Below are 20,895 nucleotides of genomic sequence, written 5' to 3' on the forward strand. Positions count from 1 at the left end.
GAAAGATCTGGTGTTTTGATTTATTAAAAAAAAACTTTATTTACAATACATTAACGGACGACTTCCTGGCACAGTTTTAAGACCATCACAATCGACAGTGATTTTCTTTAAATCATTTAGTTTGTTTTTTTTAAATATAGACATGGTCAAACTAATGCGATGATTTGGACAGCAGGTGGCAGTATTGTTTCAGGGCTCACTTGAGCAACACGGTAACCAAAGAAGAAATTTCATCAAGTCAGCGAGACACAACCAGAATAAGCCTGTATTTTTCCCACATTATGGAAATTTAGAATTAGAAGCATCTGTTATTTATCACCAAAGTTTCTTAAAAATTGATTTAAAATCCGTTTTTGAGTTATTTTGCTGAAAGTGGACACTTAAATAACAGAGGTCTTGACAGTGGTTTTTAAAAAATTTGCAGCTACTAGAAAAAGAAAATGAATAACTATAGAATTATATATTGTCCGCAGGTGTGAGTGTGTGTGGGTTGCTAAATACTCTGTCCCCTGCCTCTCACCCAGGGTAGCTGGGATATCTATAAAGTGAATGGACGACATGTGAGTAAAATGTGAGCTCACCTGCATCTTGACACCCGTTTAAGTGCCCGAAGTTGTCGGACTGAATCCCTCATGTTATCTTTATCTTTATATTGTGCTTCTTGTGCAGGACGTCCAGAACCTGAGGCAGCAGCTCCACGTTCACCGGGAGCCACTCCAGCTCCTCCGTCCAGTCAGCGCTGACCTCCGACCTCTGCGAGTCCCGCCGTCGCCTCCTCCCCGGCCTCTGCTCGACATCCGAGCGGCTGATTTGAAGATTGAAAGTGGATCTTCTGGAGAGTCTCGTCACCCACAGGAGTAAAACCACGAGGCCGCTCACAGTCACGGTCATCGCGGCCGCAAAAGTCCAGTCGGGGGAGTACGTGGAGCCACAAGACTGGAAGAGGTCGTCGGGGAGTTCCACGACTTTTTGGTTGGCCATGGCGGGGGGGCTGCTGCAGGTGGGCTGCAGAGACACGAGCGCTCGGTTCTTCAACAGCCAGTTTCTCAAATACTGGATCCCACAGTCGCACCTGAAGGGGTTGTGGGACAGAGAGACGCGTCGGAGCTTCACCAGAGGGTCGAAGAGTCCTGGAGGGACCCGGGTCAGGAGGTTGCCCTGCACGTCGAGATCCGACGTGTGGGCGGACAGTCGGGACCACCGGCTCAAACTCAGGGAGCTGCAGTTGACCTGGAGACCGGAGGAGGAGGATCTGGAACACCAACACGACTGGCAGATGACTGCCCCGAGGAAGAGCAGGAGGACGAGTCCTGACCTGGAGAGCATCCTGGGGGGTCGAGACGGAGAAACCTCAACCCGTTGCATTTTTTAAATTGATTCCCCAGTTTAACGTTATAGCTGGAAAAGCATTGAGACGACACATACCTCTGCCAAGGAGATAATTTTACATGAGTGTACAATGATGAAATTTTGAATCTTGGTTAATTCTAAAGAATCTCATAAAAATACAAACTTTATAACTATAATCGTGCTGTATACAAACAAAAAAAACTCAGATGAAAACATGAGCAGTTTTGATGATATATCATGTGATAGTTTAAAAAAAAAAATAGTTGTAAATGTTGTTTTCTGTATTTCTATATTTATCTTGAGTTTAAATATTTTCAAAGCTAAACGTGTCCAAAAACAGACGATGCTACAATATAAGGAACAGTTCAATATAGAGTCTTATCTGACTTTGAAGATCCTACGTAACGTCTCCATATTTCCAATATTGTGGTTGTTAACTATCTTAACTAGTCTCCCTCTCTTCACATAAACCACGCCTTTCACTAGACAAACCTTTTCTTGTGAATCCGACTGTATTGCGTCGCCTTTTCTCCGCCATCATCCTGGCGACGGAGTCATGTTTCCGACCCGAAAGAAAAAACTATCCTGAACCAAATTGTTATTGTTGCTGCGAGAGTCACGCCCCAGGAGAGCCCGAGAGCCAATCAGATCGCTCGTTGCTGCTGCATCAGACGTGAAGAGGATCCATCTGTTTGAGGGAGATAAGAGTTTATCAGCGGAGCTTCGTGACGGAGATGTTCGAGAGAGAGAGAGAAAAAAAAGGAGGATTCCCCTCTGCAATCTTACCTTTTATTAATGGTGTTCTTCAGGTGGAGTTGAGATACAGTTTCTTGGAAAAGCCTCTTCTCAGTTTATTTGACCCAGAAATATTCTTTTATAATCCTGAAATAAATAAATAATGTGTAGGGGTTTCTAGTAGCTTAGTAAAACAGCTGGCAACCCTAAATCTTTGGCCATTGTTGCCAACAAATGTATAAACTTAACTGCTAAATCAGGGGGAGAATTGCAATAAGTCTGCTAAAGGGAAGGAAAAACTCTTCACTAGAGTCAGGAAGGTGGCTGTTAGTTTGATTGACATATCACTATCCAATCATTTCAAAGAGGCCTGAATGAATCTTTGTGAATTTTTGTATACTTTTAAGATCTTTGTGTTTTTCTCCTTTGATCTAAGCTCTTTAAACTTTGTTCTTTTATTTGAACTTTGTTCACAAGTCATTGTCAGTTGGTGACTGGAAACGAGATCTCCACAGGGATTAATAGAGTCAATCTAATCTAAACTAATCTATGTTCCTCCAAAATGTCATTCATATTTTTTAGCACAAAAACAGCAGTGCATTCTGGGAGATATCAAATAGATAGATAGATATATACTTTATTAATCCCTCTGGAGATCTCCTTCGGAAAATTAGGTTTACAGTTCACAGCAATTTCATAAATATAAGTACAAGAACAAAGTGCAAACAAAATAACAATGCAAGGGATTACAATGTGCAAGATCAAAATAAAGAACATAGATCAAAAGGAAATAAGGCAAAGAAAAGGATACAAAGATTAAGATAGAACAGCAACATACTTTCACTCCACTTCAGAATTAAACAATCTAATAGCACGAGGAATGAATGAGTCCCTGAGTCTATTAGTGTTGCATCCTGGGAGGAGCATAAAAGCCATATATTACAAAAAAATAATAACGACAAAACACGTGTACCAAAGATTTATATATATATGTTTATATATATATATTTGTTTATTTTGAATTCTCAACATGGTCACAGTCGATGTTTTACTGACTCACTACTCACTGTACAAACAGAATCGACAAACAAATGAGGCCATTCTTGTGTCTTCATTTTTTTTTTTTAAAAACTGCATCTCACGCCAGACTCAGCAGCTCGCGGCGAGTGGATGACGTGATGTAAAATGGCGGCACTCTCTCTTAACAGTCTGGATTCTTTTTTCATTTATCAGTTTCCGACAAATGGAGACAATCGATATGTTTTTCTTCCTCCACGAGGCGCCTTTCGTTCATCCTGATACCAGAAGTGAGTACTGAGCATATATTTATATATTATGTACACTTTTTGTCAAACCCGAATCTTGGTCCCTTTTTTTTTTTTTTTTTTTGCTTTCTCCTCTTTCTTTTTTTTGTCGTAAAGATAAATCTTTTTTGAGCGAACCTGGTATTTACACGACAACAGCCCTCGAGGAGTTTGTGACGTCCATGGCTTGTTGATGAAATGCATGCTTCAGTTACACCAAAAAAAACAGCAACAAAAAAAAACCATTAGAAAAACAAGAAAAATAGTTTTAGGCTGATCCGTTTTTTTTCCCCCGTCAGCTCACAGTGATGCATCCATGCAGTGCATTGTCGGGGTACTGAAGATACACACAAGTAAATCATCTTAAAAGAATCCCAGGGTGCGAGAAATCAATGGGAGAAAAAAAAACAAAAAAAACACATTCAACTGATCAATAACATGATATGTCGAGGATCTCCCTTCATTCGTGATCTGTGAGGACATTTACAACCTGAATATCGGGACCGGCGTTTTTTTTTTTTCTAATCGACGCACTACACTCTGTTATAGAATATAGAAAGTTCATCTTTACAGTTTGAGCTTCGGAAAAAAAAAAAGTACATTTTTCCTGAACAAAATAATCTGTCGCGTGTGCTTTATCCAGCGTTTTTCTGCTCACACTGAGAGGCTTCCTTATTAAAATATATACACACATTCCTCTTCCCACTTGTTTTTTCTTCTTCTTCAATATATAATCTCAAATGGAGAGAAAAAAACGTTTCTTTCACCTGAATCTGCACGACAAAAAAAACTTTCCGTCCTGGACATGATTGCACTTGGTATGATAACACTGATTTGTTTACACTGTGCAGAGGCTTCGACAACATCACATGCAAAAGAGTCACTCACAAAGACATTCCACCGAAAATTCCGCTCCTTTTTGACTGACGGGGAGAATAAATAAGCTCCGATCTCCAATAATATTGCACCTTTTAGTCGAGACGAAGTCTTTTTAGAGGGTTTTTTAGCCGCGGACGACTTGGACGTGAACGCAGCAGCGGCAACTATTTAAAAAAAACAAAAACAAAAAAAAGGCTGATTATTTGGGGGTTTGAACCCATGATCTCTCTCCACCACCAGCTCAACACTGGATGGTTTCGCCGATGATAATAATAAGTTGAATCTTACAGATGACTTAACGCACACTATACTGTACAGGAGGTGGCGACTAACTAGCTCGAGTAAATTGGCACATTTATCGATGAACGCTAGACAAACACGGTCATCTACGGGTAACTACAGCAACTACAACTAGCTCCGGTCGCTACAATGGAAGTCGACTATAGCATCTACGACGATTAGCTCTTAACATGAGGACAGAACCCAAGTGTGATGACGCAACAGAGGGATGTGGTCCTCGTCTGGTCGTCTCCGAAAGGGGGGGGGGGGGGGGATCACGTCTTCAATAAAGATGGAGCCCCCCCTGGTGGAAGTCCGGATTCCTGCATAAAAGGTTTTTTTGGACACAGTGCTCAGGCCATAGAGTTACGCTCTCAAGTCCCTTTGGTGTATCAAAGTTCTCCGCTCCGAGGAGCGTCACACTACGGTGCTGATCCCACTGTGTTTGGGTTTGGGTCCGCCCGGCGCCGACCCGGCCTGGTGGGCGCTGTGGTGGGAGGGGTGCTGGCTGTACTGGGGGTGCGAGGAGTAGGCGGGGTGGTACTGCGTGTGTGGCGGCGGGTGGTAGTGGTGGTGGTGGTGGTACGGCGGCGGGTTCTGGGGGACCTGGCAGTGGGGCGGCGGCGGCGGGTGGTGGCCGTGGTGCGCCACCTGCGCCGTGTGGTGCAGGTTGGTGGGGTGGGGCTTGTGGGAGATGAGCGTGGGGTGGCCCTGCTGGGGGAACGGAGGGTGGCCCTGTGGGGGCGGTTTCCCCCGCTTCGAGCCGAAGAGCGAGCCGAGGATGGAGGTGGAGTTGGGGGCCGCGGCGGCGGGGCCCTCACGAGGGGCCGTTGTGGTGGCGGCGGCGACGGCTCTCCGGCGGGTGTGCGGGCTGCTAATGATGGACCCCTGCAGGAAGGAGGAGGGAACAGCGGTGCGTCACAGACCAGAAGCTGAACCAAGTCGCCAAAAGATGTTACAGATGCATGCAAATGAGGAACTCAAAAATGAGAGGCAGCAGGAGGAACGTCAGCTCGGCTCGGAAAAAAAAAGAAGGAATATCCAGAGCGACTTGTTAATCCGCACAACTAATGACCCCGACTGGAACCGGCTTGTGTCGGGGGGGGTGGGGGGGGGAGCGCCGGACTCCGCTCAACGCATGCAGCTTTGAAACAAAACTGGGCAACTTTTTTCCACATGCAGACGACGTGGGCAGGCAAACGTCATTCAAGCTGCTTTTTTTTCGAAGGCCGAAAAACCGTCCGACCCGCAGGCGAGCGTTTCCCTGGACGCCACGGAGCACAAGAATCCGTTTCCACGACCAAAAGTATTATCTGGAAGTGACCTACGACCCGTAACCAAAAAGAAAATGGCTCAGATGTGACTTGAATGAAAGACAGAAATGGGTGACCAGTGAAGGGGGTTAGTAAGAGTCATGCTGGTTGTTGAAGAACACAACAGGGGGGTTTTGGTCAGTCATGTCACATGACCACAAACAGAGATCCCTGGCTTGGATCAGAGGCGAGCAAACCCAACACATGCACACTAACTACGGCAAGCACGTCCAAAAGAATAAAAAAACAAATGGTCCAAACACATGGGCTGGTCTATGAAGAAGAAGGTGTAAGGACCCAAAAATAATAATAAAAATAAAGTTTGGTTTCTTTTGTCACAGAGCACATCATCACAGAGAGAGGAGCTTTGGAGACCAGCTGCTTCCAACTTACTTCCATATTGCTGTCTAGTGATCCTGCACTGCTGCGGCGCCCACGCTTGCCTGCCCGAGACATGCAATACCACAGATTAGAGATTGACAGAACTCCTCCAGGACTACAGACGATCAGGGGGCGGACCCGACGAGGGCCGGTTCAGGGACACTTAAAGTCCGTTATATGAGGGGAGAGGGAAGGAGCTGACTGGCTGATCCTACTGGGGAACTCGCATCCTGGGACTTTCCATTAAGAAAGTCATGCTTAGAAGCCCTCAAAAATATAGTTTTGACTCTTAGTTTTTGGGGTTTATATCTGAATATTTGGCGGCCCAGTCCACCCGTGGAAAAAAGTACAGCCACAAAAATTGTGTGCGTTCTAAAGCTACTTTTGAATTAGTTCGTACAGTAAAAGATTTTTAGTCTCGATCAAATAAGACGACACATAACTGACAGATCCTTATTTATATAGTCATCGATTCATCGATTCATTACGATCTTTAGTCGTTGGCAAGAACAACATCCTAAAAAAAAACCTCTCAGTCTCCCTTTGTTTATATGACGACAACCATGTAAATACCTGATTTTTATTTTCGGTGGAAAACGTACGGTGGACGTCCTCTGTCATACATTTTTCAAACCTTTGACAATAAATTAATTAGAATTTTAACCCTTTCAATTAAAAAAAAGGTATGAAAAACATTTTTAATTCAACTAAATATCTTTAACAGCACAAAACCTACGCAAAATTATTGATTTCATCCATTTCAATGCTTTATTTTTAATTGATTTGACGCATACAGTGGAATGAAATCATCAAAATGGCATTTGAAGAGATTCCTAAAGACAAAAACATCTAAAAATTGGCAGATTTTTTCTCTTTAACCTATTTCGTTGATGATTCTGACTAATTACGCTGCAAATTTAAAGTTTTGTCTTATTTTGTGACAAAACCTGCATGATTTCAAAGTATCTTTATTTAATTTAGTTAGAAAAAGGTGATTAAAAAGGGGGGTCTGTGTAACCGGGCCTTGTTTTTTGATTTTTTTTAAAAAGCAGGAAACACATCGAAAGCAATACAGCGACTGTTGCACATGGGATGGTCAGGCAATATTAAGGTTGTCTGCTGTCAGCCGATGACACATCGATCACACATAAACAGGAGGTTCCCTGATGTGTATGAGGTAACACGGTAAACAGACATGAGATGGAGAATGGCAGGAAAAAAGAAAAAATAACAAAAATGACCCACGACTGACGAGCCACATCCAGAGACGCGGGTTTTCCAACTCACGGGTCAAGTTACCGACACAAACACCCCCCCCCCCCCCCCCCCGCGCCCCCTCATTGGGTTATCGCTTCTTTACGACTTCCCGTCTCAGACCGTGATGAATGAAACGCTCAAAGGCACGGCGGCGGCTCTGAGCTCGACATGTGGACGCCCCCCCGAGACCGGGTCGTGATCCTGTTTCGGTGTTTTTCGTTTTGCTTCACAAATATACAGATGGGAAACGTAAAGAACACAAACGTTAATGCAGTCAAATCAGAAGAGTGCAGCGTAAACAGAACTCAAACATGACTGATCAATGGTCAAAACAAAAAATGAGAAGGGGGGAGAGAACAAGAGCCAATCTCGTAACGGCGCTCAGAAACCTCGGACAGGTCTGGGGGTCAGTTAAAAAAGGGGGGTCACTTCTTGGAACGAAATTTTCGCTTATGCCCGTCATCGCCATGGGCGACTCAAGTACAACCCTCGACGGGAACCGGAGGCTGTACCTGCTTCGGAGAGGTCTCGCAGCGAGCTGCTGAGGGCGCTCCTCTTCAGACCCTCGCCCATGGCGTAGGTGTCGTCCAGGCTGGCCCGGTTCATGCCCCCGTTCCCGGCGTCCTTCTTCAGGCCGGAGCTCTGCGACATGCTGGGCCTCACCACGCCTTTCTGCTTCTCCAGCTCCGCTGTGGACGAGAGACGGAGGTCAGTGTCCGTCGTTCAACTTCACTGAGGAAACACAATCATCTAAAAACAGATGTTTCACTTCTGATGTCTCAGGAATATGTCGCCCGAAATAACGTGTCTGACCCTCCATTCATCCGGTCTTAAGTGCTTCAGGGGTTTAGTTCTCTGAACTTTGAGGAACAAAACCGTTTTTGAGAATCATAATTTCCTTCATGTTAGTTCAAAACAATGGACGTCGGTCCATGTGACCACCCAACGACTTCATCAGCAGTGGGTCAGATACGGAAGTTGCATTCATTGCCAGTCGTAACAGCATCATAGCTGTTGTACGAGTTAGAACATTTTGACAAAACAGGGAACTTATGGAAGAAAATTTGTGCGATCGGACATTGAATATGAATGTGTGTAACAGTATAAATATCAGACTTTTTCTGTTTTCTTTCTAATGCATAAATGTGTTCAGTTTTAAATTAAATGAGTAAAACACTGACTTTTTTATTTCTTTTAACAAATAATTGTTTTCATTGGATATTGTTTTACAGCATTTTTCATCCCACTGTGAATTTTACACGGAATTAGTTTATGCTTCGAAGAAAAAAAAAAATCAAAGGTTGACTGAATGTTTACACCACTTACACTGAATTAATTTATATTTACACGCATTTTTTTCATGTTTAAGCTGAAAATTGTTTTTGAATTTCATTTTTTAACACAATTGGAATTTTACACTAAATATATTCATGCATTGAGAATCTGGCTTTTGAAATTCAAAGCCTAATTTTTTTAAATGATAAAAGTCACTGTTGGAAATTCATATTCAAAGTCTGATCCAGACATTTACTTCCATAGAAACTGATCCTTAATTTTTTGCGACAATGTCGCAATTACACTGTTCTACAGACGGAGGGCGCCAGAAACGAATATTTTCAATAATAAAGAAAGAAGTTTTGTTTTGTTTTTCAACTTTAAAATTAAGTTATTAAATATTAAATTGCGAGAAGGGTATACAGAGGCTTATTCAAGCAAGATATGTTTAAAAACCTTCAGCATTTTAAATTGTTGAAATTAAATTGTCACTTCTTTGATTGTGTTTGTTATTGTATTTTATCCGTTTTACTACCTAAATAGTTATTTGCTGGCAAGTAAGAAGTCACTAAATCACCTTAAATACAGATAAAAGTCATTTTCTTTCTTTGCTATTCAAGATGACACGTTTTCATTCATAAAAGTTGTAGCGACGACCGCTAAATTTAGACTTTCTTATCTCGTCTTTCAGCTTATCTCGTTATGAACTAGTTCAAAGTCACACCCTCCTGTATGTAGGTGACGCTTTCTGCATCCTTGGCTTCGAAATGCTACCTTCAGGGACGTCGGGAAATTAATTTGAGACGTCCCACACGGGGGAGGATCACCCAAAACTGGCTCTCTTGAGTCGGCCATGTTGTTTCGAAAAAGAAAGTTCTCCCCTCTGGAAGCCATCTTCTGAACCCAAACTGAGTAATGAGGACCAGTCCCGGCTCCGGAACAAGGAGTCTGACTAAGGGGGGGGGAAGGGAGAACAAAAATGCAGCTCACACTCTATCCTGTATTTCTCCATTTCCTGGACCTCTGCGATGGACTCTCGCAGGTCGTCGGTGAACTTCTTGCGGTCCTGGGGGTTGGGCGCATTGAAGTTGATGAGGACTTTGATGTCGGCGCCTGGTATGGCTGAGGTGAGGCGGATTCCGTTCTGGTAATCTGGAGCAGAGCGAGAAAGGTTAACGTAAACGTAGATTACGCTACATTACGTTCAAGTTGAATCACTTACACTGATTCTCGAACAGCATCACTTGCATCCCGTACAGGGAGAAGGACTGTCTGAAGCTGTACGTCACCGAGTTCTTCTTCTTCTGGAAGATCTTGGTGATCTGAGGAGGTCCAAATGTTAGCGACTCAAAGGGGTGCAAAGGGGGGTAGAGGGGGAGTGGACGCTCACCACGAGGAGGTCGTTGAACAGGAAGATCTCCCGCTGATGCAGGCCCAGCTTCTGGAGCTTGTTTGGATCCGGAACCTCGTACAGGCGGCAGTAGCACACCAGGCGGCGGTGAGGCAGAGACAGGACCTGGAGCGCAGGAGGTCACACTGAAGGTCGTTGTTTTCGACTCGACTTACAAACGTGTGCTTTTTTTTGAGTCGGAACACTTCATAATCAGGTCAAACGGGAGGCGTCTAGTCGCAAGAATGTGCCATCAATGGTCAAGTTTCTTCCAAGTAAAGGTTCTAAAATTGTATTTAAATCTTTTGGGAGGAAGCCCCGGGTCAGACACAGGCGTACTGTCCACCTGTTTAATCTTGGAATGCCAATCCTTTAGTTGAGCTAGTAAAGGATGCTGCGTCAGCAGATTTCACATTTGAAGACTAATTATATTAAAGTTACTTTTTTATACATTTAACTTAGAATTCCTTAGAGTTAAAATGATTCATAGTACAAAAATATTTTGATTTTTGATGATTTTTATAGTGATAATAATAATTTATAATAATAATAATGTTTTTTTTAATCAGTTCTCAGTTAAATGTGATTCATTTGAACAAAATACAGACATCTTGTTCATTTAGACTTTTCCTTTTCTATGCATTTCAAAATGTCTGTCTTCTGGATAAAACCGGTTTGTCCAGTTCCCACGGAGAAATATGTCATTGACGGATTTACAAATCTTTTTTCTAAATAGATCTATACGCATTACATACGGTATATATTTATCCAAATTTTAGAGGCAATACATTTATAAAATAGGAAATAAATGAAAAAATATATAATTTAAAAAACAAAATAGGATTTAATATATATAGTAGTATATATATAATATTATTTGGATGTTTTTTATATTTCCTTATAATTTTTAATCTTATTTTATCGTATTTTATTATTATTAATTTATTAACAGAATATATTTGTAAGTACTTACACATCCCAGACCATGATGGAGAGATCCAATCTGGAAAATAAAGGTGATATTATTAAGTAAACATTCCTCAAGTATCGTTGGACAGGTTTGTAAATAAAGTTTGGTTCAATGACTCACCGGCTTCTTTCCCACGATGAGCTTCTCCACCTTCTGAACCTGTGACACGTGGTCTTCATTGGTCTTCAGCTCTCGCTTACGGATCCTCTCGTAGATCCCGACCAGAGTCTCTCTCGGGATGTCCTCGCCATCGTCCACCCCTGACATCGAACCTCGTCAGATACCGGCTCAGGATAGGAATCGCTTTGACTCACCGACCTCTTAAATTCTTGATGAAGTCCTCCAGCTTCATCTTCCTCTCCGGCTTGACGTTGGGACTGTACATGTCGGTGTTGAGCAGGATGATGGCGAAGGCCAGGATGAAGATGGTGTCCGGGTTACGGAACTGTCGCACCACCGTCGGGTTACAGATGCAGTAGCGCTGGCTGAAGACGAGAAGGAAATTAATCCAAAACGACTGTAAGTGTGTGTGTTTGTGTGTGTGTGTGTAGTGAATCCAACCTGAAGGCCTCGATGAGTCGCTCAACCTTCTGCGCCTCCCCCTGGACGCGGATGTGATTCTGAAATTTCCTGAGGGCCTCGTCCAGCTCCATGCCCTGGAAGTCCATCTCGTCAACCACGCAGCTTCATGACAAAAACACCAGGAGTTCAGTGGAAGCAGGGATTCATGAGGCTTTAGGCTGACAGAACTAATGTCGGCTCCCTTCTCGTGCACTGAATTAACTGGAATATTGGGATACACGACTAAAAAAACAACACAGTCGTACAAGTAATACCAGGTGAACACGCTTCAACAATATTTGCACACAGTCAAATACAGAAGGCGCAGGAGTTGCTTATCAACACCCGACTGAATTCCACAACTCACTCTAGAACATCCCTGTTGAACTGCTTCTGTCGGTTTCCGAGAAATTCCCCAATCATCTGCCGGCTCAACCCCTTCCTCTGTAGCAGGAAGTGAGCCACGCCCACCGGCGTGTCAGGGATGAACCCCCTCTCGGTCAGGTACTGGATGCCCTTCTCCGGTTTCCTGGGTGAACAAACGCATTGAATTTACTTCCAAAGCACCTTTGAAAGTTCGGTAATCATCTCCGCCACGTACTTGTTGAAGAGGTTTAGTCCGATCCGATAATGTCTCTTGCGGATGACGTCGTTGCTGAAGATGGGCGAGTCCCAGCTGTTGCGAGTCTCCTTGTGGTACGTCTGCTTGCTGAGGGTCTGCTCGCGTAGGCTGTCCCGGGACGACGACTCGGAGCTGCAGTTGATGGTGTCGTTGGAGTTGGACGTGCTGTTGATGCTGTCGTTGTCGCCGTCCGAGAAGTCCGACTCCGACTTGCTCTGCCGGTTGGCGGAGCCGTTGATGGCGAGGTGGCCCTCCAGCTGCCGGTGGCGGTGGCGCAGCGGCGCGTCGTCGTCCCGGGAGGGTGCCCGTGGCGGGGGTCCGTGGGAAATGTGTTTGGGGCTCGCCTGGGAAGACGTGACGATGTGACCGTGGGGCTCGTACACGGGGGGCCTCTTGACGGAGCCGCGCTCGGAGCGGTCGCTGTGCTCCGCCGAACTGTCGCTCGGAGGCTCAATAGTCAACAGGGGAAGGTGGTCCATTCGAAGACGCTGCTCCTGGCACTCCAGGGAGGGCGTGCTGCGGCAGCTCGTGTCCGTGTCGCGACCCTCGTCCTTGCAGTCGATGGGCCAGTAGTCCTGCGAGGAGTTGACCGAACGCAACCGGATGTCCGACTCCGTGCTGGACGGCTGGTCCCTGGACAGGGCGTGGGCCGGCCGCATGTCCTCCTCGTCGATGAACAACGTGACGTCGCTGTACGAGGACATGGCCTCGTCGTGGTGGCGTCCCCCCGTCCTCCTGTGGGACTTCACCTTGTACGGCAAATCGTCGTGACAGCCCATGGACTCGGGCTCGGGACCCTCGTCGCCCTGGAGGCTGCGACAGTTCAGCGCGTCGTCGATGGACTCGGCGAGGGACTTGACCTGCCGGGAAAAAGCGTCCTCCAGCTCCGTGATGGCGTCCGACAGATCGGCCTGCTGGGCCGGGTGAGACGACATGTTGCCCTGCTGGTGGACCTCGATGTCGCCGCGCTCCGACTGCATCACGGACAACGGGGAGCTGTCCTCCGTCATGGACACCTGCCTCCCCTCGAAGTAGGAGCTGTGCACTTTCTCGGCGCCTTCGAAGGAAAGCTGCATCCTCATGTTGGACAGGACGATACGTCGGGACATGCGGTTCTCGGACATGGAGCTCCTGAGGCGCTCGAAGTTCTTGTTCATCTGGTACTGGCGGAACGCCGTCTGGATGGTGCGGGCGGCATGGCGGGTTATGAATCGGCCTCCATATTTGCGCTCCAGCATCTCCACCTTGAGAGAGAGACACCATCATTATCTTTCTTACCGTCCTACTAGAACGTATCAAATGTCAACATGAAACTTTACTTTTATAACTGGTTTCCTCGTGAGGCACCTCAGCCGAACTCACCTGTTTGTCCTGGAGGTCGGCGGAGAGCTCGTAGCTCTCGGAGAGAGAGCGCGAGCGCTTGATGGCCTCCTCCTCCGCCTGCTTCCGGAGGATGGACTGCGAGTGCTGGAGCTTGGGTCGCCGGGGTCGCTGTGGCCCCGGTTGAACCCCGTGGCTGTATATCGGGCCGTCGAACCGGTCAGGGCTGATGGCCGATCCGTGAGTCACGGGGCCCTGACTGTAGCCGGCTCCTCCATCCAGGGAATGGCTCTCACTGGGTCGCCCATCCCCTTCCACGCTGCAACCAAAAAAAATGACCAATAAATTCACCGTGAAAGCTCAGGAAAGATTCCGTCATGTGATCTGACAAGCTGTGCTAAACAAACACCGGTGTCGTCATCCCGTGTCGCGCTATTTCAATCTAAAAAACAAGAGGTCTTACTCACTCACTCTCACATTGTTTCGCGTCACCACAAGTCTGCTTACTCCTGGGAGACCATCTACTCTCCATGAAGTGCCAGCTCTTCCGCCACAGCCTGTCCATTCTGCCAGCCCAGAAGAAGTCCAGAGTACAGACGCTAAAGTTTACGCTGCCTTGTGCGAGCAATCACTGACAAAAGGGGAGTTGCATCACGACTGGTTCCGGCTGCGGTAAGCAGTGTTTCAATAGAAGTTACAAAGTCCAGCTTCAGAGTTAACACACACACACAAGTCCCGCCGCCGTTCCTGTCGAGAGAGCCGCCACACGCCACACTTCGATACAGTAACTTTCTCCTCCGGAGCGGTACAGTGCAGTCACTGTTCTTTGGCAATAATGTGTTTGAACTGTGACTCGACACGCCCGTGCTGTGTACACAATCCACTTCCTTCATTAGGCAGCCTGGGATCAACATTCAGGAACAATAATCCGTCTGCCAACGAGAGTCGAGAAGCGAAACTAAACTTGGTCGAAAGTTCACACAGTAAGATCAGCAGAGCAGAGTTTTCTTTTTTCCCCCAAACAGTTTTGCTCAAACTGTCAGAGAAAAATGACAGTTAATCTGCAGCCTCGAGGCACGTTTTGCTACAGTAAAGTACTTCAATGAATAACTGGTGAGTTGGGTGTGTCCCATAATGCACTGCATGCAAAGCCAAATGTTTATATCTGAATTTTGAGTCAGTTTGAAAGAATCCTCTACCAAGACCAGATATAGAGAGAGAAATATTAGTCATTTTTTTCCCACCAATAATAAAAAAAATAATTCAACCACATAAACAAGCTCGATCCAACTGCAGCCGTTGCATAACTGTGAGAAAAACATCTCTGCAACCATCTGCCACAGTCCGCCAGATCGCTCGTGACCCAGAAGAGGAGCTCGATAGTGAGACACTGCTGGTCCTAACTCCAGAATACTAAAGTACATCACGACATCTACGAAACTGTCCGAAGAACTCTCAACACAGGACCGCCTGGATCATTCCCCAATAAACACAGTCGACACCAAACACATGGCTACTGGGATAATGTAGTTTTTTAGTAGGTTTACTTCTTTTTCTAACAATAAAATAATTCCTCAGATCTATCACAGAGGACGATGACAAACAGACACAAGATGGGGAAGGAATTGGTTTTCAGTGTTGATCTTCCAATTTTCATATCCAATGATACAACAAAACTTTTATTATTAAAAGCTACTACCATATTCCACCTTTTATTTTATTTTTATTTTTATTTTTTTGTGTGTGTGTCAAAATGGATGTCTTAATAGCTGACAATCATTAAAAAGATGTTTTAAAAAAAAATACTACCAAAAGCTTGTTATCAAATAGATAGTTTTGACTGAGAATAAATCGTTGTATTTAATACTTTTTAAACATAAGTTCAGCTCAAATATAATATGTTACAGAAATGTGTTTCAGGAACCCCTTTTCTTTTTCCTATCTTTTCATTTGGGAGTTTAATCCGGGTACTGTGGTTTACTTCTTGATTAAAAAAACATACAGAAGTTAATTTAAAAAACTATCTGTAGGTATGAATGGTTGTCTCTGTGTCCCTTTGGAGTATTTGTTTAAAAAAATGAATTAAAGTTAAATAAAGTGTCTCAACCTTTATCACCATGTAATGTTTACTTTTTTAATGATTTATATATTAAAAAATAATCTTGGTTTTTAAGTTTGCCCTTTATATGAATCCCCTGGAAAACAGAAACTGCCTCTGTGGATCTTTTTCCTTCCATAATTTCCCTTATTTTGAATGTACAAGTTTCCATTCAGGATTTACACTGTAAATAATATATACTGTATATATATATATATATACATATATATATATATATATTTAAACTGAAAACATGTTCCTTTGCTCACCGACGTGTAACTCTTGAGGTGATTGTTACTTGTCCGCGGTAATGTCATTTTTAAAAGCTCATCCATTCGCAGCACGGATGACAATGATGGATGGACGTCGAAGGAACAGAGGGACTCGTGCTGTGAATGATGTCAGGGTCTCGTGATTTAGGAAAGGAAGGGAGAACGGAGGGAAGAGAGGCCGTAAAAAGAACTGATGTTTTTGGCTGCAATGGGTGTTAAAGGAAGAGAGGGGGGGGAGCATGACGGGAAGTTGCAGAACAGAATTGCATCAAAGAGTAGAGAAGTGACTCCACATGGTTCGGACCGAACCCTGGAATAACGCTTCATGGCCAAGCAAATGGCAGAAATGGAACGACCTCACTGTCGGTACGTGAGCGCCAACAATAGGACCTCGGCTCAGCTGGCAGTGATTTCCAGCCATGGGGATCTGGGATTTGAGGGTGACTTGGAGGGGGGTCCACCAAGTCATTTTTCCCCCCTCCCTCCCTCCTTGTCTCAACACATCTTGAACAAACTGGACCAGACCCCTGCCCAGGCCTCAACAGTTCCCTCAGTCGGACCTGAGGGAGAAACATTCCTCCATCCCCTGGAAAAAAAAAGAGGAGTCACATCCACTGGGGGCTTCTGGGAATTAAAGCCGGGGATAATGAAGAGCAGCCCGAGCTACGACCGTTGGGAAGATGCTTCACGCTAGGATATAAACATTGATCACATTCCCTGATTGTAAATTGATCCTGCCGTGAGTCACAGCCAAGGAATCTCCACAGCTATGTAAACATGAAAGGGAAGTTTCCTGCGAGGTCCGACGCCCACCGGGTTTATTTTAAAGCAGATTTCAATACAAACCAAGAGAGCTCGAGCGACTAAACCTGCACCTTTTTCCGAGTCAGTGATGTTAAAAAACCAAAGTAACAATCCAGGAATAATCAATAAAAAGATGAGAATCGTGCAAGAAAACTGAGGAATATCGGGAATGTTTTCTTCCCGCACACGTCTTCTCGAGTTAACACAACGGTATGTAATCTTAAATTTGAATTATGACCCCTTAGGAGCCGAACAACCCCGGTAAAACCTTCCCCCTCCTCCTCCTCTTCCATCCAAGTCAGACTTCCAGATCCCATTTTTCACGGCACACACGGTCAACATGTGTTTCCCGACAACAAAAGCAGATGTTTTCGTGTCAGAGAGCTCTTGTTACCTCCCACCACGTGAGACACCCCGAGTGTAGCCAATTCCGAAGAAGCGGCTCTAAATGTGAGTTTCGCCACATCTGGGAAGCGAAGTCCCTGACATGATGAGTTTGCGTCGGCTCTGAGAGGAAAAGCGAGGAGCAGGTCGGGGGATTTCCTGTTCGACACAGCTGCCGGAGAAGGGAAACTGACTCCAGCCGAACAGACTGACAGTCTCTCCCTGGGAGAGTTGGAAAAATGACTGGAGACTCGCGAGAGGCTCGTTTGATAACTACTGAACATCAGGCTTTAAATCTTCAACTGACACGGATCGACTTCTGCTGCACCACACGCTCTGTCAATCCCTGCGCGGAAAGATCATAAATGTGATTAACTTTGATGAGACGAGTTCAATAAGTTCCAGTAACTTCATTTAACCGAAAGAATATATAGATATACAAGTGTTAATTCAATTAAAACAGTCTTTATCATAAGGAAATGTACATTGATACATATATATAACATATATAAAAAAATATAGTATAATATAATAATAATTGTTGTCACTAAAACAACAAGGGTGCACTAAACAGTCCTTTAGATGTGGATTATAAAATTAAAATAAAATACATATACATGTGTCTGAAGCTTTGGATGATAAACTAGAAAAGCACCAGTTAGCAGTAGTTACCTCTGCCAAGGAGATGATTTCATGAATTTCCAAAAAACACAGTTAATGATTCAACCTATTCATTAAATAATGTGAATTCATTGACAAGAATTCAAACCATAGAAGGGACATTTCGGAGCTCATGGACCAACATTGATGCTGGCTGTTATAACATGTATTTAGCAACCCTAAAACAATAACACATGTGGTCACCTCTCTTCCTTCAACATTTTTTGTGCTAGTTCAACACTGGCAGCAGCAGTTTGAAGCCATACAAGTCAATTTCCCAAGTGTAACCTTCAAATATTGCTGAATTCAGATGGAATTCTAAGAAGATTTGTCGAATCATCAACATTTCTTTCAAATCATTTGAGTAAAATCAGATGGTTAAAGTTATTTTGGTAACAATAATATCATAGCATCATTTATTTACACCTGAATTAGCCTCTCTTGTTTAAGAATAGTGCGACAAGAAATTCCTGTAATATATTTTATGAATGAAAAATCCAAAATATGTCATTATATCTACAATTCGTTAAGCTTATGTTATAAAGGAAAGTGCAGGAAACACACACAGCGCTTTAAAGAGTTTGATTAATACGACCAGAAGTCAAAATAACTCCTTGTTATCGCTCAGACGTCCCTCCCACATGTGACTCCCGCCTCCCGAGATAACAACAACAACCATCATCACCTGCGCCCGATGAATAATTGAAGGGCCCTTGAAGGTCCGGATCATTAAAAAAACGCCGGTGAAGCGAGAAAAGGCCGCGGCTCCGCCGCAGGAATGCCCTTTCGACCGCGAAAACCGGGTCCGAGTACAGTACGCACGGCAGCGACTCAAGAGGCGGGATCTGTTTCCCCAAAAAATCCAAGCCGAAAATGGCAGACGCCACTTCACGGTGACCGGGCGAGACACGATCTGTCCCCACAGCTGTTTACCAAACAAAGAGTCTTACCAGCCGTTCAGCTCCAGCTCCAGCAGTGACTGAGTCTTCTCGGAGTTGCACTGCAAACACCACATGCTGACCGACTTCTCACTGGACACAGTATTCCCAACATGAAGTCGGACCGCTCGAGCGTGCACGGGGATGAATCTGTAAATCCATTTCTCCAGGAGAGGAAAAAAAAAGAAAAAAGAAGTGCTTCTATGGACCCTCTGCTGACATGGCCGGTGCCTATAGTGGCAGAGCCTGTAATCTCTGACAGACAAATGGAGCTCTTTCCTCTTTCTTCCTCCCTCGGTACGCCGGGCTGGTAGGAGGGTTAGTGGGGCGGAGGCTTTGGAAACAGGGGAGTGTAGATTCTAGCTGGCCTTGAGCAGTATAGAAGAGGGCGGGCGAAGGGATGTGAAATGTTTCTGTTAAAGAAAAAAGAAAAAAATGGAAGGACACTCCAGTGACCCTGACGGAAAGGATGAGGGGGAATCACAGACGCCTTATCTGATGGAAGCTTCTAGACAAACGGTGGGAAAAGGACGAGCCTGATAAAAAAATAAATAAAAAAAAAGCCGGTACCGGGACAACAATTGCGTAAGAACAGCGGGGGCTATTTCGGACAGAAAATGGAAGAGATGGAACACATGACAGCGCCGCTATTAATAGACACTTTCAGGGAGCGAGGAGGTGAACCAAGAGAAGGGATCGACTGTGTCAGCCGCAATAAAAAGTTGTTTTTATTAGCCCTGAAATAAAGTCTGAAAACCAAGAAAAACAAACTTGGAGGGGAAAAAAACAGTCTGAGGAATGACGCTCTCTTTGGGACGGTTAGTTTGACTGGCGGTTACGCGACATATCAGTGTTTTGACTGTTTGAAAAGACAAAAAGAAATGAAACTTTCAACTTTATATCATGGTAATAGTTTTAAAATCACATGAATTCATACTTTTACGATAACAAATTGTAAGTATATGTATCTTATAAGTATCAAAAGTGCAACATCCAGAAACAGTTCCTTAACTAAAAATATTACTGTATTATTAAATTAATATTTCACACAAAATTCAGCTTCACTCATTTTCTACTCGCCCTCATGTCTAATCTGTTCTTTTTTAGAGTTATAGACAAAAATGTTTGTTCATTTTGATGTAGCGACTGGAGCTCAGTCTTCATCTTCGTCCAAAAAGACAAACTTAAAAACATCCACATACTGCTAGTTTGTAAAGTCCATCTTGTATTAAAGCCTTAACACTAGAAATTGTTAATTGTATCATACATTAAAATGAACAAACATTTTTGTCTATAACTCTATAAAGGAACAGATTACTCTGAAAATAATCGTAAACGTTAGTGGACATGAGGTTGATTAAAAAAGGAGAGAAATTTGAATTTTTTGAAAGCATTTTTCAGTCGAGCTATTAAACTGAGAAGCCTACATGACTCTTGACACACGTGTGGAAGTGTTTGGGAATAATAATGCCGGGGGCCTCTCAAAATTTAAATGGTGGTAATTTGAAACTATCGGAATCAAAATGCCACCCAGTGGACACCAGGCATCTCTGAGTTCCACCTCCACACGTGCAGCCGACTCTGTAATTGGTCGTCTGGACTCTGAGTCGGACCAGAAGCTAATGACCTCTCTCTTGGGGGCACGGGGGGGCTGCTCAAAACCTGCCTCGAGTCAAATCCTACTTTCTCATGATAACAGGAAAACGTCGGCTGGGACGGCTCCCACGTGGAGCCGGTTTATAGGGACACCAGTAATCCGTCCCCGTAAACACAGGTCCTCTAATTACAAGACTCAAGAACTGTGTTTTTTTTTTGGAGCGTTAACACTGAAGAGAACAAAGGACAAAAAGCAGAGACGGAACAGTGTCTTCGAGGGGTCCACAGAGGGGTTTTGACCAAAACAAGACCAATAGTCAAGACCAAGACCATTTGTCTTTTCAGTTTGTATTCAGTCAGGTTCCAGCTCTTATTTTGGTTTATTCCAGTTTCTGTCAAGTCAGTTATAATTATCGTTGCATGACCAGCATTTACGTTGCATCTTTGCTCAATTCTGTCACATGATAAAACTTCTAAAATTCACAAAAAAATGCAACAAAAACTTTA

At 44.2% G+C, this 20,895-nt stretch overlaps 3 protein-coding genes across 8 annotated transcripts in view; 1 reads left to right on the forward strand and 2 right to left on the reverse strand.

The window, feature by feature from the left end:
* Window positions 1-4, forward strand: part of LOC148059638 (haloacid dehalogenase-like hydrolase domain-containing 5) — a 5,683-nt gene extending 5,679 nt beyond the window's left edge. Inside the window, exon 8 of the mRNA XM_087781857.1 lies at window positions 1-4. This exon is cut by the window's left edge and continues 866 nt beyond it. The gene's annotated coding sequence lies outside the window, so the exon portion shown is untranslated.
* The window catches only part of gp9 (glycoprotein IX platelet), a 2,593-nt gene extending 567 nt beyond the window's left edge, over window positions 1-2,026 (reverse strand). The window contains exons 1-2 of the mRNA XM_087781858.1: window positions 1,843-2,026; window positions 582-1,327 (exon numbers count right to left, since the gene is read on the reverse strand). Of these exons, the coding sequence (XP_087637984.1) occupies window positions 631-1,326 (696 nt within the window). The 5' untranslated portion in view covers window position 1,327; window positions 1,843-2,026 and the 3' untranslated portion in view covers window positions 582-630. The remainder of the gene's footprint in view (window positions 1-581; window positions 1,328-1,842) is intronic.
* Window positions 2,027-3,055: 1,029 nt separating this feature from the next.
* Window positions 3,056-20,895, reverse strand: part of iqsec1a (IQ motif and Sec7 domain ArfGEF 1a) — a 93,134-nt gene continuing 75,294 nt past the window's right edge. For 3 of the 6 annotated variants that reach the window (XM_087782420.1, XM_087782419.1, XM_087782422.1), the window contains 13 exons: window positions 13,679-13,955; window positions 12,296-13,560; window positions 12,062-12,223; window positions 11,695-11,817; window positions 11,452-11,618; window positions 11,254-11,393; window positions 11,137-11,166; window positions 10,164-10,289; window positions 9,996-10,095; window positions 9,764-9,925; window positions 8,011-8,187; window positions 6,254-6,303; window positions 3,056-5,435 (listed from right to left, as the gene is read on the reverse strand). In XM_087782420.1, the coding sequence (XP_087638546.1) occupies window positions 4,965-5,435; window positions 6,254-6,303; window positions 8,011-8,187; window positions 9,764-9,925; window positions 9,996-10,095; window positions 10,164-10,289; window positions 11,137-11,166; window positions 11,254-11,393; window positions 11,452-11,618; window positions 11,695-11,817; window positions 12,062-12,223; window positions 12,296-13,560; window positions 13,679-13,955 (3,250 nt within the window). In that variant the 3' untranslated portion in view covers window positions 3,056-4,964. Of the gene's footprint in view, window positions 5,436-6,253; window positions 6,304-8,010; window positions 8,188-9,763; window positions 9,926-9,995; window positions 10,096-10,163; window positions 10,290-11,136; window positions 11,167-11,253; window positions 11,394-11,451; window positions 11,619-11,694; window positions 11,818-12,061; window positions 12,224-12,295; window positions 13,561-13,678; window positions 13,956-14,103; window positions 14,567-18,804; window positions 19,014-20,895 lie in introns of those variants that run through there. The other 3 variants (XM_087782424.1, XM_087782421.1, XM_087782423.1) reach the window with 3 other exon arrangements.

Source organism: Callionymus lyra, chromosome 19 (assembly GCF_982586985.1).
Source record: "Callionymus lyra chromosome 19, fCalLyr1.hap1.1, whole genome shotgun sequence".
Classification (NCBI taxonomy): Eukaryota; Metazoa; Chordata; class Actinopteri; order Syngnathiformes; family Callionymidae; genus Callionymus; species Callionymus lyra.